This window comes from Ruditapes philippinarum, unplaced genomic scaffold (genome assembly GCF_026571515.1).
Source record: "Ruditapes philippinarum isolate M1 unplaced genomic scaffold, ASM2657151v2 ctg1949_1_1_1_1, whole genome shotgun sequence".
Classification (NCBI taxonomy): domain Eukaryota; kingdom Metazoa; phylum Mollusca; class Bivalvia; order Venerida; family Veneridae; genus Ruditapes; species Ruditapes philippinarum.
Genome location: NW_026860101.1, coordinates 177451 through 197697, shown reverse-complemented (window position 1 = coordinate 197697; position 20247 = coordinate 177451). Strand labels below are relative to the sequence as shown.

The 20247-nt window shown below is 32.0% G+C and overlaps 1 protein-coding gene across 1 annotated transcript in view; it reads left to right on the top strand.

Moving 5' to 3' along the window:
* LOC132758902 (uncharacterized) overlaps nucleotides 1-20247 on the top strand; it is a 132052-nt gene that overhangs the window by 38520 nt on the left and 73285 nt on the right. Inside the window, exons 3-4 of the mRNA XM_060750611.1 lie at nucleotides 9419-9593; nucleotides 11974-12164. Of these exons, the coding sequence (XP_060606594.1) occupies nucleotides 9419-9593; nucleotides 11974-12164 (366 nt within the window). The remainder of the gene's footprint in view (nucleotides 1-9418; nucleotides 9594-11973; nucleotides 12165-20247) is intronic.

Sequence of the window (20247 nt, the reverse complement as noted above, 5' to 3'; positions counted from 1 at the left end):
TAGCATCGTCTATTTCGGACATGTGTTTCACATTTTAGCCATATACAGTGAAAATTTCATAGCTTTTAGGTTTGGTGACGTTTTTATTATTCTAGGTGAATATAATTGTATTGTATTTTGTTTCGAAAGCGTGCACTCGGTTAGGATGGGGTTCCGAATGGTATTCATCTTATCCATTTGTATGTTGTCACCATGTAGTGTTTTTACTTACATCACTTGTCTTTTTAAGTTTTATCTGTCAGATTGTAAATGTATAAAAAAATCTTACAAGTACAACAATGTATAATATAACATAAACAGCAACACATTTCTTAGTATTTTAAAACCGTTAAAATGTCACAGAATGATATTTATAAACTAAAGTACAGCAGTTTCTTGACCGTTAAAATGTCACAGAATGATATTTATAAACTAAAGTACAGCAGTTTCTTGAAACACATGTGTCGAATTTCATCGGATTGATGTTGAACTTTATTTTATTATGAATTGGTAATCAATCTGTTCATTACAACTGAGAACAAATGAGTTTTGTACGGCAGGAAAAATGGCAACAGCCTTTTTCTCTAAAGATCGTCGCTTTAATTGCTATAGATTTTGACCTTGTATAATAGCAAGTCTTCCTTATAACACGGTATTGATCGATTAACTTAACGGTAAATCTGTGTGCGTGTTTTAGTCTAGAGTATTGTTATATTATACATGTAATGAGCGCGTCAATTTTAGGCAGTTGATAGTTAGATTTTCGAAAACCCAACTACCTGCTAGCTCTACGTTGGTTATTCGTGATTCCCAACTATTTTAAAGCTGGAAGTAGGTCATTAAGATCAACTAACACAAGATGTTTAAACACTAGACTTGTTCTGAAACAAGAAAAAAAGAGGATCTAATTCGTTATTTGTGTTCCAAAAGGTAGTTGGTAATTCTTGGCATGTATTTCACCCAAAACAGAAAGTATGAATTTAGTACGCCGGTTATACACTGAAAACATATATTTTAAGTACTTTGATTTTAAATACGTACATTTGTTGCGCATAGTCGCATCACCAATGTCTTGACTGTTGCTTGGACAAAAGATGAAGTTCTGAAACTTATTAAGCCACGCCATATGTAACCGGACGACATCTACGGCCAGTACATAAAATATGTGAATATTTATATACATGCGCTATTATGGCACATTAACTTATATTCTAATTTTAATTAGTTCCTTTGCAAGTATGTGGGATGTTCGTTTCAAGAGCCAGTTCTTTGCGGATCTGAACCCTTTGCATGCTTTATTTCTATTATGGATTTGCCATGCCTCTGTTTAAGGGATTTCAGTATCCAAAGCTACCACCAGTATAGAGTCTGGTCAACTTCTGGGCATACAAACATGTCTAGCTCTATATTGAAGGTAAAAACCCTGGGGCCCAGCAGATTAAGGGTTAAACTTATAACAATAAAGGGGCGAACTCTATGTAAAAGAGTTTAGCTATATGAACTTTTAAATCTGTTACTGTTATGTAACAAAATTGGAACAAGTTGTCACAGATTTTCTTCAGATTGTTTTTTTTTCGAAGAAGCAAACATATCGGGCTGTGAGTCGTTCATACGATTAATACACGTAAATCTCGAATATTTTGCGACTTTTAATTATCACCATTTCCCCGGACCTTATGTCTTTGACTAACGTGTATATTGAATAAAACAAACAGGAAACGATGTATCTTATGTTTGTATGAATATAAGATGGACAATTCAAATATTTTTTGAAAATAATATCATCGGATTACAGAGTATTTTTGTTTAGTGTATGGTAGTAAGTAAGGGAATGCGTCAGTCATATGTCAGTAAGTTGTGATTTATTTAAAATATCATATTGAACAAGGAGAGAAAACACTGAAATATATCACTTATCTATGAACGATACAATGCTGATTAGAGCAGGAATATTATATTGTATCATATATTTTATATCACGGTATCTATTTTTCCCTTTAATTCATGTTCACCACAAATGCCAAACAATCGTTATATAAAAAGTGAATATGTAAAAATATGGGTTTTGTAAAGTAAATATATGTTTCAACATTGACTACATTGTACAAGTTTATTACTCAAATGGAATCGCTTTATAATATCTTGCTTTGTTTTATTTTTATTATTGTAACTACAAGAATTAATCTCGCAAAACCTTGTCTTTAGTGTCCTATGTTTTAAAGTCATGTTATGCTCAAATTTGATACTTGAAAATACTGAAAATTGCCATGGAATCTCTTTTGAAATATATAATAAGCATCTTGGATGGCACAGAGTATAGAAAAGACCAAATTAACTCGATCAGTAATAGGAAAATGCCGCTTCCCAAACATAGTTTGTGCATTTTCCTAATTTTGCAATTAAAGATGTTTACTCTATATTTCCATAGAACTTGCAACCACTTCAAATTATCGGACTTTGTAACAATCTGTTAAGGAGTAGTACTTTATTCAATAGTATCTGATGATAAATATGATTAAAAAATAGAGTACAGATTTTATTTTATTTTGATGATGATATTGGTAGTGTAATTTGTGCATGTACCCTTGAACAACCACCTGACCTCCACCTCTCCCAAACTCTCATGCACACACAAACAATTTGCAGTGCAGAAGAATTTCTGTAGTCTAAAATACACAAAGAGACAGAATGAGTCAAAATTAAGTAAAATACTTAAAAAATTGTACACGCGATTATAAATATCTGTATCTAAAAAATCGTGTGACAGAGACTTTAGAATAATTTCTTGCTTTCGGGCAAATAATTCTTAATATAATGGCTAAACAGACTGAATCACCCTCTACATATTGTCCTCGCTGACATTTCCTTTCTTGAGAACTATGAGCTGTATATTTGTTTGCAGCTCTACTTTCTTTTTTCTTCTTCCCCACCCCCTCTCTTCGTTATTTAGAAGATGACATTGACTATTGATTGATGGCTACCCGGCTTTATTCGTGAAAAAACAAAGTAACGACTCTTAAAATATTTTCAATTACAAATTAGACAATACATCAATACATACGTAAATAAAGTACGTGATTCCTCTGTTTCTGAAAGCGTCTGGTATATAACCTTGTGTGACATTTATAGTCGATATTTTGATTTCCTGTAAAATGTGAACGCGTGCAATATTCTCCAATGACCTTTTTAGCTTACCTGAGTACAATGTCCTCCAGGTGAGTTTTGTGATGGCCTATTGTCCGTCGTCCATCGTGCGTGCATCCTTGCGTCAACAATTTCTATAAACAACTTCTCCTCCTAAACAGAGCTACGAAGTATACGTTTTTAAGATATTATATACTGTATGTTAATGCCTTACAAAAATTATATCAGTAAGCACTCTTAAAGGCTTTCGCTTTTTACTCTCTTTAAGAGTACTGTCAAACAAATAATTGCTATGGCAGTAAAATGCACGAATAAAACAACTTCATAGTTCACTATTTGTTATATTTGTATAGTTACTTATGTTTGTAAGCAATATATACTATTCTGTAACACAAACACTGTCAATAACATTGAATATTTGATCGATGAAATGAGTCGGTATCTCATGTAATAATTTAACTTCTTCGTTTAAAAATACATGCATAACCAAAAACGACGCAGTGAAATATGAAAACAAAGATATACTCACAAAGTAAGGTCAGCCTACACATCCCTCTCCAATTACGATAATCCCCTATTATTCGAATGAAAAACAGCGCACAAAATACGTTACAAATAAACAAGTCTGAATATCTACTTGAAATTACAACATTAAATTGAATATTCCATTCAATATTAATGTCATTTGAACGACACGTATCTTTTATTTATTCTTTTGTTTTCAAAATTTCTTATATATAATCATGTTATTTAACTTTTCATAAATCCTAGGTGATTCACGCCTGAAATAAACACGATGTGTTAATCAGTACGAAAGCTAATGTATTTTGGGCGGTTATAAAAATAAACCAATCAGAGAGAGTACCGAAACGAAATTCCCTATTTTCACTCTTGCTATTTTATAGCCCTTTCACTGCCATATGGACGGCTTATGCCGTCCCTGTTATTTTTGGCGTATTTGCCATATGGACGGCTTTTGCCGTTTCTATAATAATAATAATAATAATAAAAATAATAATAACTTAATAATAATAAAAATAATAATAAATATAAAAAAAATTATACCATCAACAATAATTATTATTATATTAACATATTTGGAAACATATATAATTATTATAATACTAATTACAAATAATAATAATTATATTAATTAATAATTTAAATATAGTTATTTCTTAGAAAACTCTCTGGCAAATAGGTGATCAATAAAACAATAACCCTCTGGCAGCGAAAGGGTTAGGATAGGCCATCTGTCAATCAAATGCCCCTTTGAAAAGCTATTGAGTGCAGTTTTCCCACGGTTTACGCAATTAGACTACTTTTTCCTTTTCTATCAAATGGTACTATACATTTTTTTTAAATAAACTAAAACTAAAAACTGTATTTTTTAAATATGATACATCAGCTTACAAACATAAATCTATATTGTTGTCCTCTATGTTATATACCTTTTTTTCAAAGTGACCTATTTCTTTTATATGTTTACATATTTGATTTGCTCATGTTTTTGTACATTATGCAAACTGAGTGTTATTTTAAAATAAAATTGAAATTGAAATTAAACCAATTGGCCAAATTTGTTAAAACATTGCAGGGATGTTTCTTGCATGAAGCTCTACCAACGTTGATCAAAGAATTAAATTCAATAAAGAATTCTGGTTGCCATGGCAACCGAAGGATTCTTTTTAAAAAAATCTTTAAAAATCTTCTTGTAAAACAAACGCAATAACTACAGCTTACATATAATTTGGCAAGAAACATCTTCTAGTAGATGTCTACCAAGTTTGTTCAAATAAATGTCCTACGGTTTAAATTGACCCCTCCCTCAGGGGGGTCATTGATTTTCCTTATATGTATATAGTATAAAACTTAAAAACATGTTCTTGTGACAATCCAAAAGGACTATAGATTAGATATTTGGCATGAAATATCTTCTTGTGAATGTCTACCAAGTTTGTTCAAATACATGCTGTAGGGTCAGAATTGGCCTGCCCCATGGGTCATTGATTTTCCCAATATGTATATAGTAAGAACTTAAAAAACTCTTCTTTTGAAAATCGAAAAGAGCTAAAGCTTAGATATTTGGCATGAAACATCTTCTAGTGGATGTCTACCAAGTTTGTTCAAATAAAATCCCAAGGGTCAAAATTGACCTCGTCCCAGGGGGTCATTGATTTTATCTTATATGTATATAATAAAAACTTTAAAAATATGCTTGTGGCAATCCAAAAGCACTATAGATTAGATATTTGGTATGGAACATCTTTTAGTAGATGCCTACCCAGTTTGTTCAAATACATGATGTAGGGTCAGAATTGGCCCCGCCCCATTTGGATTGAAATATATTCCAGTGGATGTCTACCAAGCTTGTTCAAATTAAAGCCCTAGGGTCAAAATTAACCCTAGAGGGTCATTGATTTTCCTTATATTTACATGTATATATTAAACATTTTAAAAATCTTTTTGTGAAAATCCAAAAAAGCTAGAACTTAAATATTTGGCATGAAACATGTTCTAGTTTATGTCTACCATATTTGTTGAAATAAAATCCCTAGGGTCAAATTTGCCCCGCCCCAGGGGATCGAGGTCGACCGTTCCATCCCCAGTCAGGTCAAATGTTTGTTTTCCTTCTCTTTTTCTGTCATCTTTTTATTAGCTCACCTCTCACTTAGTGACAGGCTGAACTGTTTAATAAAATGGCTAATATTACATATTAACAGCATCTAAACCGCTAGTTCAATTTTGAAATCATTTTACACAATTTCCTTGCTGACAGTGTACAAAAATGTTCAGATTAAGCTGTCCCGTGTTTTCAAGTTATGCTTCTGGGGTGAAAAGGGGCTCCACTTTTTGACTTTTTTGACATTTTGACCTATTTCACAGGTGAGCGATCCAGTGCCCTCTGGGTCCTCTTATTATAATTTATAAAATCTGAATTATTATGATAGGTGTCTGTGTAGATATAGTTTATTGTACCATAGTCAAGTAATTACACCAACTTACTAGGGGTTGTTCATGCTAGAACACCTTAACTTCCTTGCCGGACGCAACATTCAAATGCTAAACACACAACGTCGTTTTAACATTACAAACAAATTAAATTATAAGTAAATACAACATACGTATATATGTCGTAAAATCAAGTGTTAGAGGTAACTCGATGGTAAATCAAGAGTTTGTAAGAAATTACTCTAGGATATTTCAGTACAACATTTTTAGCAATTAACAAACATTTAGAAATTAAAATAAATAGTTTTTATTCCTTACAACGATATCAGTAACATACTGTTGTTCATCGGATAAAAAGAGTGCACATTTAATGTTGTATTTGATTTAAAAACAAGAACGATTTTGTAATTTTCTAAATTGTCGTTGGTTACCTAGCAACAGTTGATCACTCACACGATGTCGATTAAGGATGGCATTTAATTTATTTCAGATGTCATTTTCTTCACTGTTAAAAGTCTTTTAAATTTAGGATGGCAAATTCATTAGCATCGTGGAGCGCTTATGTTAAAACGCACAGTTATAGTGTGTTTAATTGTTACATCAAAATGATCGACAAATAATTTGAAAATGACCAATTAAAACTCTTCTTATATTCAGTTATTCCCTGTATATTTTACAGGAAGTCAAACTCAAAACAGATCGGCGTTCGGCCGGAAAAATACATGTTTAAGGGGCTGAAAGTGGAATGGTTCATGGTAACTGTTATCAAGATAACTTTTAACGACTTATGACTTATACCTAATTACCACAAAGATATTAACATAGTAACGATAATTGTAAATGTTTCATGGGATCTTCTGTTCTGTTCTGGTCGGATATTCTTATACAACGAAGTTCAGTCTTATTATGTTTAACACAAATACTTCAATGAAATCCCTACGTAAAATAAAAAATGTAAATAAAATATTGCTGATTTATTATATACGAGAAATAAAACATAAACAAAAATACAGTATGACAAAACGAACGCATTAACGCCTATAGGTTAGCATGTAGATATGAGTAGATCTGAACTGTAGCTAGATTGCGCATTCAGTGTCTGCAAAACTTATTAAAACAACAAATACACTATATTTATTGTGATTACATTATGTGTATATGTAACAATATATGTAACCTGTCACATAAATCATGTTTAAGTATGGCGGTAAAATGTTTCAAAAAATATAACTGTTATAAATAAACGTTATATATTATTATACACATGCATGAAAGTAATCTAAAAGTGTTACTAGTATATATAAAAAGTGAATGATTTGTAACCGCTGCTATGTTTTGATGGTTTTGCAATAAGAAAATTGGCATTTGTACAAAAGATTAAAATATGATTGGAATAGTAAATCCTGTAATATCATTAACTGAACAAATAGCGATGAATGTTAGAGTATCAGTACGTAGTTACCACACGTTGTTTATAAGTGTAATATATATCAATATCATTATTTTTCTTTTTTTCTCAATATTTTATTTTTCTTTTTTTCTCAATATTTTATTTGACATAAACATGTACAATGTTCGTCGCCAATACACAACTGTATGGCGGATATAATATACAATTAAGAAAAGTATGTTATTACAAAGTTCAGGTGTAGATAATTATGCATTTTATGATTAATTCGGCATTAAATGATAATAGTCATATACAATTTATTAAGATTATTTCTCAGTATCAGTACATATCATTAACTTCGTTTAATATTAAAGACAATACATGTATATATAATTTAGATAACACCTTGTAAAGTATAATCCGTGATCTTTCAGTGCTTGCACCAAGTTATGATACAATAGAAACCATTATGGGATACAATTTTATCAGTTTATTCCCGTTTTAATTTTCAGCATCCAACAAATCCATCAAATGCATATTGTACGCCCTAAAGCCTTGATTTCATTTTCAGATCATTTTTAGTATCAAAAATCCAAAAATCATAAAGTTTCGATATCATTATCAGAGTACAAAAATCGGTATCAAATGCATATCACACTTCATTTAGCCTCGTGTTCTTTGTCAGAGTCCAATAATCCATATCGAAACCTTATTGTACTTAAAGTAGGTAGTGTTCAGGCAGAAATTGTCAAATCTTGTTTATTGTATATGTTGCTTGCAAGGAACGGCGACAATCATATTCTTGTTAAAACTTGTAAATTCAGACAATTATTGTGACAATATAGACAAAGTTATGTTTTTGATCTAAAATTAGATGTCGTACTCGTATCATTGATTGCATCAATAGGAATGATATACATATAGTAACTTTGACAAACAATCTTGTTTAAAATGTTCCTTCTGTATTACAGAATAATTTTTATTTAAATAAAATTTCAAAACTTTTATATTTTGATATGTTAAGAATGAATATTTCTCCACCAAATATTCAAGCTGGATATGATACCTCGCGAAAAAGATATTATGTTGCAATAGTTGAGATATCGAAGACAAATACTATCTTATATGTTGATGTTATCATAAAGCAACATTTAAATGCCTACTAATATAAAAATCCATCACACTGTCAAAATAAAATAATAATAATTGTGCAGATACCTTTATCAAACATTGTGAAATCTCCTATACACTTTTAATTACCAAAGTCTTGAAATTACAATTCATTCCTAAGAATATTCATAATTGAAATGAGGCTAGATTGAATACGGCATGTATTTGATATAGATACTTTGGACTCTGAAAAAGAAATCTAGGCTATATGGGGTGTGATATGCATTTTATTTTGAAAGGTTTGTACTCTGGAAATGGAAACGAGGCTAAATTGATAACATTGAATCAGATAATGCTTTCTATTGGAACATTACAAGGTCAAGACGATAAAACTTTAGTGATTATATTTTACAAGGTTTGGAAATAAGTCAATATAATGTATAGTAAATGATGTACTTTGTTCAACTTGTTATAAAATTCCTGAACTGTTTTGTACCTTTGACCTTCACAGTACCCCCAGCTATATGTCAGTGCATAATGAAATATGTGTTTTTGCAGTTTGAATACTTACCTGCCTCAATTCTTCACGGTGTTCGTATGAGATAAAACTTGATAATTGTAAGTTAGTCTCCTAGGTTGATTTATTAGAATATGAATAAGAAAGTATTTTCATATAAGTCAACATGAGAAATTATTGTTTCTTTAATATTATAGAGCAGTTGTTGACATTCAGCAGAGAAGACAAACAACTTACTGGGGTCAAATTGTTACATAATAATATAGTCGCACTTTTAGTATAACTTCGAGGTTGTATATATTAGCATTTTTTAAAATTACTTTCAGCAAGTTCCAGTCTTGTACAATGAACGGAGCAGTGGTAGTGAAGTTAGTATTAGTAGAAGTGCTGTCGGCAGTTACGACAAAAGTATAAGTAGCGGTAAGAGCGGAGGAAGTGGGATGTCTTTACGACGTGGAGATAAAACTAAGCACCGGAACAGCTGTGCGCCGGACGGTGCAGGTAAGTTTATTGAACAATATAACTTGTGTATCCTGTGTTTATTTATTTATTTATTTATTTATTTATTTATTTATTTATATATTCATTTATTTATTTATGTATTTATGTATTTATTTATTTATTTATTTTATTCCATTCATTCATTCGTTCGTATATTTATTTACTAGTAATTAATTAATTAATTAATTCATTAATTCATTCATTCATTCATTCATTCATTCATTCATTCATAATGCATGGAGTTGAAACTGCGGTCTAAGCCCACCACTAAAATCTGAAAGTCGCCATAATTATGACATTTAAAAAATGTTTTGGCAAGATTTGTCTAAAAATGATAACAAAACTATCTAGTGTTGACTTTGTATTAATATGGCAATTATGGTAACTGATATGCTATGCAGTACTGTAAACACGGGTAAAATAGATGGCCAACATTTATTGCTATTATTATTCTCATTATGTTTTTATTCATTATATTATGACAATATTAAGACAGATTTGTGTTTTATAATATGATAATTGCCCTTTCTAACATTATTCCTCATTAAACAAAAAAAAATGGAAATCGGAGCAGAATAGTAAAGCGTTGAAAGAATCGACAAATTGACACAATTTCAGGAAGCACAAAATAAATATGTAACCCATTATTGTTCATGGAATACTGTCATGCGAACGTCATTCTTAAAATATTAATTGTATATATGTATATTGTATTGTCCATTGTATATATTCGTTAGCTTTTCTGTAAATGGGATATTCGTCGTTCATTGTCGTTGTTAACACTTATTTAACACAATATCGTTTCCTCAACTACAAAGTACTTAGAATCTGGCAAAACGTGTAAGGCCTTCTACAAAGGCTATATAAATTATGTCATTAAAGTCAAATTGGTCATTAACATTGGCTATAGGAAACAGATTTTTAAAATCTTCTTAGAAGAGACTATAATGCCTTAAGCCTAGATAGGTCGCATGTAGCATAAACTTGTCAAGGTTTTGTGTGTGCGTGCGTGCGTGCGTGCGTGCGTGTTGGTGTGTGTGTGTGTGTTTTCAATACAAATGTTTCGACTGTATACATAATGCGATCTTATTATTTTTTATTTTTTTTCGTTTTATAGTTATATAAGGAATAACCGCTAATCTGTTTACTTACCATTATGTTCGGGTGCTAACAGTTTTGTTGTTTTAGTTTGATATTAACTGACACAAAATGCTCTGAGATGATTTTTTTGGTGACAGTGTTCGTCGTCCACAATATCTTTACATAACATCTCAGGACTCCTAAAACTCTTGGTGGGTTTTGATTAAACTTCTCAGGAATGGTTCTTAAAATTTCTCCATGTGTCACTTAGTTTACATAGACATATAGACAAAAACAACTTCTTTTATTACATGCAGTGCCCGGAGTTTAGTTATATGACAATTAGCAGTGCTTAAACTTATATAATTGATGTCCCTGGGTCAAAATGGTCCCGCTGCCGGGATCGCTAAGTTAAAGACTCGTCTAGTTAAAATAACTTAAAAGGTTCTCTATTTTTGACAGCCGCATGTGATTCTCTACAAACATTATATAAACCATGTCCCTGGGGTCAAAATTGGCTGGCTTATGGAGTAACATAGTTAAATAATATAGACTAAAACAGACACTTTCAAGACTTCTTTTTTCAAACTGCAATACTAAAAGGAATTTGGCGTGTAACATTGCTTAATGAACCTCTTCAATAGTTGTATACGTCAGGCTCCTTTTCCCATAAATGGCTTTACGCAGATTGCGCATGCGCGGAAAAATACATTATCCCGTCTATTGATTGTATATCCGCGGGGTAGAAAGATTTATATAAGTCATGTCCTAAGTTGCAAACACGTGATATGAGTTACTTTACATAGACTCATACATAAACTTTTTGTTGTGATGGATAACCACGTGTGTTACCGCCACCCATGAGGTCACTTGTTTTTCTTATGTAAGAAAACAAAATAAAAATGTTGTTTTTTTCTTTAAGGACATTGGCTTCACTGATAGACATTTGTTACGCAATATTTTTCTAAAACGTATTTCTCAGAAATATAGAGAGAGTAATAATGTCTGTTGGGTATGTTCTTTTTTTGGTTTGTTTGTGTTTTTGTTAAAGTGGCATGGTGCTAATTTTTTCGTTGTCAATTTGTGTTGAATTAGTAATATATTTCAAAAGATTAGCTATAATAATGGTGACTGACCAATATTTGATAATGAAAAATAATTATGATACAATAGTACAATATAAAACTATTCAAATAATAAAATGTCAAGTTATTTTAATTTTTACCTTTTCACTGACCATTCACACTTAGATAGGCATAATGTCATATCATTTTTTTCACGTATCATTTTACATTTTCAGATCGTTCCTCTATTGATGACACAGAGAAGTCATTAAAGGCGCTAATCAAACTGGCAGGTAACCCAGAATGTGTGTCGCCGCTCGTAGAAGGACTTGGTAACTTCATGAAGCTCGTACTCGCACTGACAGAACATGCCGAGTCAACCGCTGTAGAGAACGCCATTAGTCAATTGTTTAACACAATCATCCAGGTACCAATAAGTATATACCTTTATACGTGTATACAACTTTTATAATGCGATTTTAGCTGTATCACCTCGTCAACAACACATCAATGGTGTTGTAATGTTGATGAGTATTCCTCCACTATGATGACTGGTAATGGAAGTCATATACGAGTAACATACAACATATATTCTATACGTATAAACATATATATCACATACTTTCATTTATCTCATTCTGGTGTTATATCACATATATTGTGTCTATTTTTATAGAAAACAAGAGAACAGATAAAAATGATGGTGTTTTTTTTTTACATTATCATTGTATTTTAATATATTTTTTTCATTTTGTACTACAGGGAAACATTATAATTTGTTAAGTTTTAGCATTCATTGCACGAAATGGCAATTCAAATGTTTGTGATGTACGCCTGAGATGAAATATGGAACAAAACAGCAAACAAACGTACTCGAATATTCTAATATTCTGTTTAGAAGTTGACACTTAATTGCGTTTATTAGCATGATGTTTATTTCAAATTAACATCAACAAATATAATACTTCTTTTTTCTACGCATTATCATGTTTAAGAGGAAATACGAGCAAATAATAATTTAGAGTCTTAAGGATAATAACATTTATGAAAGTTTTATATAAACTATGACAAAATACACTGTTCCGATCCCCATAATTATTTCCATCCCCGTGGCTGACAAAATAGTGGCTTATGTCTGCATATATTTCAACATTGTCGATGATGGCTTAAGATAAAATCACTTCGTTTGTATACTTTGTAGACAGCATTTTTATTAACAAGAATGATCTGTAAATTTTCATAAGCATAAACATAAATCAAGAGTCAAGAAAAGTCCCATTCTAGATTGGTCTGGAACTGTAAATGCGAGAATAAATTGAGGAATGTTATTAAAATAACGTCAAATCAATATTTACGAAAGCCTAATAGTGTCAAATGAAATAAAAAATAAAAGTGCAAAGGCGTTATAACGCGAATAAAGGCGTAGTAACGCGAATCAAAAGGCGTAATTACGCGAATCAAAAGGCGTAATTACGCGAAAAAAGGCGTAGCAACGCGAATAAAGGCGTTATAACGCGAAACAAAGGCGTTATAACGCGAATAAAGGCGTAGTAACGCGAATCAAAAGGCGTAATAACGCGAATCAAAAGGCGTAATTACGCGAATCAAAAGGCGTAGTAACGCGAACCAAAAGGCGTAGCAACGCGAATCGAAAGGCGTAGCAACGCGAAAAAAGGCGTAACAACGCGAATAAAGGCGTTATTACGCAAATCAAAAGGCGTAATTACGCGAATCAATAGGCGTAGCAACGCGAATAAAGGCGTTATAACGCGAATCAAAAGGCGTAATAACGCGAATCAAAAGGCGTAATAACGCGAATCAAAAGGCGTAATTACGCGAAAAAAGGCGTAGCAACGCGAATAAAGGCGTTATAACGCGAAACAAAAGCGTTATAACGCGAATAAAGGCGTAGTAACGCGAACCAAAAGGCGTAGCAACGCGAATCGAAAGGCGTAGCAACGCGAAAAAAGGCGTAACAACACGAATAAAGGCGTTATTACGCGAATCAAAGGCGTAATTACGCGAAAAAAGGCGTAGCAACGCGAATAAAGGCATTATAACGCAAATCAAAAGGCGTAATAACGCGAATCAAAAGGCGTAATTACGCGAAAAAAGGCGTAGCAACGCAAATAAAGGCGTTATAACGCGAAACAAAGGCGTTATAACGCAAATAAAGGCGTAGTAACGCGAACCAAAAGGCGTAATAACGCGAATTGAAAAGCGTAATAACGCCTTTATTCGCGTAATAACGCGAAACAATAGGCGTAATTACGCGAATCAAAAGGCGTACTAACGCGAATAAATGCGTTATAACGCGAATCAAAAGGCGTAATAACGCGAACCAAAAGGCGTAATAACGCAAAATAAAAAGCGTTATAACGCTAATTTAATACCATATAAATGCCAAACAGTGGCCTATTAATGTATGGAAGGAAGAACAATGTTGATTTAAATGAATTGATCTAGATGTACGTTTTTTTATATGCCCGAAAGAATTTCGGGCATATTATTTTATACCCCTGGCGTCCGTACGTCCGAGCAAACATTTTGGGTTTAGGGGCTATATAACAGTAAAGAGAACAAAAGAGAACAATAGGTTCAATCCGTGATCAAAGGGTTTATGGGCTAGTAGTTCTTAAGAGAACAAAGAAAATAACAAAGAAAATAGCCCCTAAACCCAAAATGTTTGAACGTGCGTCCGTCCGTCTGTCTGTCTGTCCGTCCGTCCGTCCGTAAGCAATTTGGTTTCGGGAGCATAACTTAAGTTCCATTTGGCCCACAATATTCAAACTTCGTAGGAGGATTGTTATTTGAAGTAATACTTTATAACCTATAAGTCACCAAGTCATCTTATATTGGCAAATATTAAAGAGTCTTTATTAGTTAAAGACAAATAGTTTGCATAATTACTGTGCAAATGGAATGAAAGTTATTGTAAATGTATATTGTATTATTGTATACGAGTTTATATCTTGAGCAATAAATTCAGATCAATATTGGTCTTCCTTTCTCGCGAATTTGATTAGTATAAATATGGTATTAAATTGGCATTATAATGTGTTTTAATTTGCGTTATTACGCCTTTTGGTTCACGTTACTACGCCTTTTTTCGCGTTACTACGCCTTTTGATTTGCGTTATTACGCCTTTATTCGCGTTATTACGCCTTTTGATTCGCGTTATTACGCCTTTATTCGCGTTATTACGCCTTTTTATTCGCGTTATAATGCCTTTATTCGCGTTACTACGCCTTTTGATTCGCGTTATAACGCCTTTATTCGCGTTATTACGCCTTTTGATTCGCGTTATAACGCCTTCATTCGCGTTACTACGCCTTTATTGGCGTTATTACGCCTTTTGATTCGCGTTGCTACGCCTTTATTCGCGTTCTTACGCCTTTTGATTTGCGTTGCTACGCCTTTATTCGCGTTCTTACGCCTTTTGATTCGCGTAATAATGCTTTTATTCGCGTTATAACGCCTTTGCATTTTTATTTTTTATTTCATTTGACACTATTAGGCTTTCGTAAATATTTGTATGGCTTGGAAAATTATATTGAAAAATTATTAAATTGTATTTTATATCGAACATAAATGTCGGTGGCATAAACAAGCAACAATTATATTTATAAACACTAATTTTCACCGCATATAGTTCTAATTTTAACAGTGTAATCAACGAAAAATCGTCAGCAGTTTAGTACAAGGCATTCCATTATATAAAACGTCCGAGACTTTTAGATAATTTGAACACTGCGTCGTTATTTCTCATTTTCTTATTGTTGTCAATTTCATATAAAAATGTCAGCATTCTGACTGGCACCGAATGTCGAATTGAAAAAAGTCATTTGTGAATTTTAGAGGAATGAAATTTTTGTCAATGGCTCTTAATTACTTTATAGATTGTTGACTTGATTTGATGAGATTGACATCTTGTTGTTGTTGTTGTATTTTTATGCCCCCGCCATGTAATGGCCGGGGCATATAGTGTTACCCTGTTCCGTCATTCCGTCCTTCCGTCCTTCCATCCTTCCGTCCTTCCGTCATTCTGTCATTCCGTCATCATCAGTTTCCGTTCATTATCTTAAGAACGGTTTGACACATTCAACTCAAATTTGACATATGGATATGTCATGAGAAAATACAGGTCAAGTTCGAATTTGGTCATGGTTCGATGATTTTTGGCAGAGTTATGCCCCTTTTACTTTGAAAATAATATGAAATTTCAGTTTCCGTTCATTATCTTAAGAATGGTTGGACACATTCAACTCAAACTTGACATATGGATATGTCATGAGAAAATACAGGTCAAGTTCGAATTTGGTTATGGTTCGATGATTTTTGGCAGAGTTATGCCCCTTTTACTTTGAAAATTATATGAAATTTTCAGTTTCCGTTCATTATCTCTCCAACGGTACAACACAATATACTCAAACTTAACATATGGATATGTCATGAGAAAATACAGGTCAAGTTCGAATTTGGTCATGGTTCAATGATTTTTGGCAGAGTAATGCCCCTTTTACTTTGAAAATAATATGAAATTTTCAGTTTCCGTTCATTATCTCCCTCAAGGTACAATACATTCAACTCAAACGTGACATATGGATGCGTCAAAGGAATGCACAGGTCAAGTTCAAATTTGGTTATGGTTCGATGATTTTTGGCAGAGTTATGCCCCTTTTACTTTGAAAATAATATGAAATTTTCAGTTTCCGTTCATTATCTCCCTCAAGGTACAACACATTCAACTCAAACGTGACATATGGATGCGTCAAAGGAATGCGCAGGTCAAGTTCAAATTTGGTTATGGTTCGATGATTTTTGGCAGAGTTATGCCCCTTTTACTTTGAAAATAATATGAAATTTTCAGTTTCCGTTCATTATCTCCCTCAAGGTACAACACATTCAACTCAAACGTGACATATGGATGCGTCAAAGGAATGCGCAGGTCAAGTTCAAATTTGGTTATGGTTCGATGATTTTTGGCAGAGTAATGCCCCTTTCACTTTGAAAGTAATATGAAATTTTCAGTTTCCGTTTATTATCTCCCCAATGGTACAACACATTCAACTCAAATTTGACATATGGATATGTTTTTGAAATGCCCAGGCCAAGTTCGAATTTGGTCATGGTTCAATGATTTTTGGCAGAGTATTGCCCCTTTCACTTTGAAAATAATATGAAATTTACAGTTTCTGTTCATTATCTACCCAACAGTGTTACATATTCAACTTTAATTTGACATATGGATATGTCAAAGGAATGGGCAGGTTAAGTTGGAATTTGGTCATAGTTTGATGATTTTTTGGCAGAGTTATGTCCCTTTCACTTTGAAAATAATATAGATACATCTTAGGAATAAGCAGTTTAAGTTTGAATTTGGTCATGGTTCAATGATTTTAGACAAACTTATCTTTCCTGAATGTTGGAAAAATTTTGAACTTTCAGTTTCAGCACTCATTCTTTTAGCCATTATTTTGGCTACAAATATGCAATATGCTATTTCTAAAAGGTTAAGACTGAATAATTTCAGTGCCTTGAACGTTGTATGGAAATGGTTTGTGTTAACATTGAAAAGTTTTAAGGGCTTTGAACTTAAAATGAAAAAAATAATTAATGCACCATCTGAAATTTTGGCTGCATGCGGGGGCATCCGTGGCATGATGACACATTTCTAGTTTTCTAATAGTACTAGATTCAAGATTTCAAGATTCAAGTTATTTCAAAAGGCATAAACATTTTACAATGTCCGTCTCCAATAACAGAATGACGGTTACAAATAGTATATGAGAAAAGTATGTAGTAATTAAATACAAATTATTTTATAATAACATTTTTATATTGTAAAGGACACATATACATTGTATATTGTATAGTACTATACCCGGTAGTTTACGTTAATCATCGTGCATAATTAATTACCGCTTGGAGCATACATCAAACATATATATCAAATGTAAAACAAAGTATAAATCATTATTATTCAGTCTTTTTCTTGCCCAGTTAATTTGAATGATCAATGTTTTTCTATATAAATCATAAATAATTAATATATAATTAGCAAGGGAATACAACTTGCCATTGATTTGTGTATGGAGATTTAAATCACTACAATAACACAAATTGCTATATCTGATTATTGCATCAACAGTTCTGCAACTTCTCAACCGTACAGATACATATTTGCATATTTGTATTGCGAGGTTGGACCTGATTATTCTGAAATTTACCCGGCGAAAACTGACAATAATACATACCATGGAGTAATCTGAGGGGAGATTTACTTAATTAATTGATTTATACTTCCTGACAGAAACAAATATGTGACTGATTACTCTTTTGGGCAATCAAAATTACTTTAATCAGAAAGTTAAGCATTTTCCTGCTGATGTTCATACATGTTTATTCGTCTACTTACAAGCGGTACTAATTTGATATAAATCACCTTGTAAAGTACGGTTATCTGTATAAATATGACATTGTATAGCACGTATATCCCTATCATATCTTTATTCCCTGCGGTCTGGAGACCGCAGGGTATTGGTACGCGTTTAACTTTTGAGGCATGGAGGAGCACGTGACCTGTTTTCGGTACATGGAGGAGCATGTGATCTGTAAACCGTACACGATTGGTTAATTGGCCTTTTCGAAAACCTGGCTAAATACCGTTTGTCGGTACGTTACGGAATTACCTCTAGGGAATTAGTCAGAATTACACCTAATTAAGAACCAAAAACTATTACGTGATATTTCTAATTTTCTATAATTATTTGACCGTTTAAGGTGGAAAAACCTGAATGATGTATTTTAAAATTATCATTGTTTCTTTAATATATGTATCTCAAATTTTACAAACAATAAATTGTTTATACTGAAAATCTACAAAATTAAAATATTCTTAGTGGCATCTGCCATAATAAATAGAGATATTTTCTGCGTAAACTTGTGTGTTTACTTTATTTATTTTTTTTGCCTGGAATTATTCATAAAATGGTAGGTAATTGTTTTATGTTCGACCTTCTCCGGTCATCAACGATCACCAGTTTCCAAAGACCTTCTTCTATATTGATCGATTATTGTCAACTATATTCCTGATACAAACGTTTATTTATTCCCCTCTCCCAAAACAATGTTGAAAATAGTTAAATGAAATATCTTTATATCATTAAAAATGTTCCCCGCCCGCAGGAAACCATTTTACTTGTATATTATATGTTAACAGTCCTTCATTGATACCAAACTATGTCAGTAAATACAACGAGTCAGTAATATGTAATTGTATTTGTAACATTGTTCAATCTAACTGTAATTTAGTTACTATGGTGACCGGGATTTCATGTCATGTTTTGTTAATCATTTAATAAATCAAAAGTTTCACCATTTTATTTCTTGTCATTCTAATTCTTTTTTATCTTAGAATTACCAAAAACAACGTTAATTTTCGGTTAATATCTTCAGTTCTAACTTAATACAATATCATTAATAAATTTTTCATCGTAAGTTTTTGATCACATTAACTGTAATGTAATTTGTGTTCATGGTAATTAATCAAAATTCGTTACTACTGTACCCTGGTGTAGGGCAATGCTACGTCTAATAAATCAAAATAGATACATCGTTTGATTCCTTATGATAGGTATTTTAACACTGTTTTGTGATTCTTTATTACTTCCTTTCTTTCTTTCTTTCTTTCTTTCTTTCTTTCTTTCTTTTTGAAAGAAAAGGCATAGGAAATACCTTGATAGTCTATCATTCTTTCCAGTGCGATTTATTGCAAGGATCTGAGTGTTTGTTTAATTATGACACACGACTTTATTGAAATAGTAGCTCTAGCAAATCATTAATTTCAATACATATTCTATTATGACAGTTAATTGATTGGAAATGTTATAACGAGGTATTGATCATAAATACAATATATTGTAAACAAAAAGATTCATTTTATAACATTAAGGTAACGGCGTCTGTTTAGCGTAACGGCGCTTTAATATGTTGTTTTCTCTTTTGAAATTTTCCTTAAGTTGCAGAGTACTGATAGTTGTCGGTCATCGTCCTGTCGTAATCCCAGTGCGATTTTTTCTCTTTTTTGCTGTCTCAGATTTCAGAGAATCAAGTCACGTGATTTATGAAGTGCGGCACAACTAGTGATTTGATCTGATGTGAACATTCTTAAAGATGATATTTAATACTGATTTAATTGTAACATAATAATTTGTACTGATTTAACTGTAACGTAATATTTTGAACTAGTAACATAATATTTAATACTTGTACTTAGTTGTTACATAACATTTAATACTGATTGCATTGTAACACATAATGCGGATTCAATTTGAAGATTACATTTATACTGATTTAATTGTAACATAATAATTTTTATCTGGATTAATTGTAACATGATATTGATACGGAGTTAATTGTAACATGATATTTTAAACTGATTTAAATGTAACATTATAAAACATGAGAAAACAATTATAATGCTTTAAAATTTCATTTCTCCAGCGTT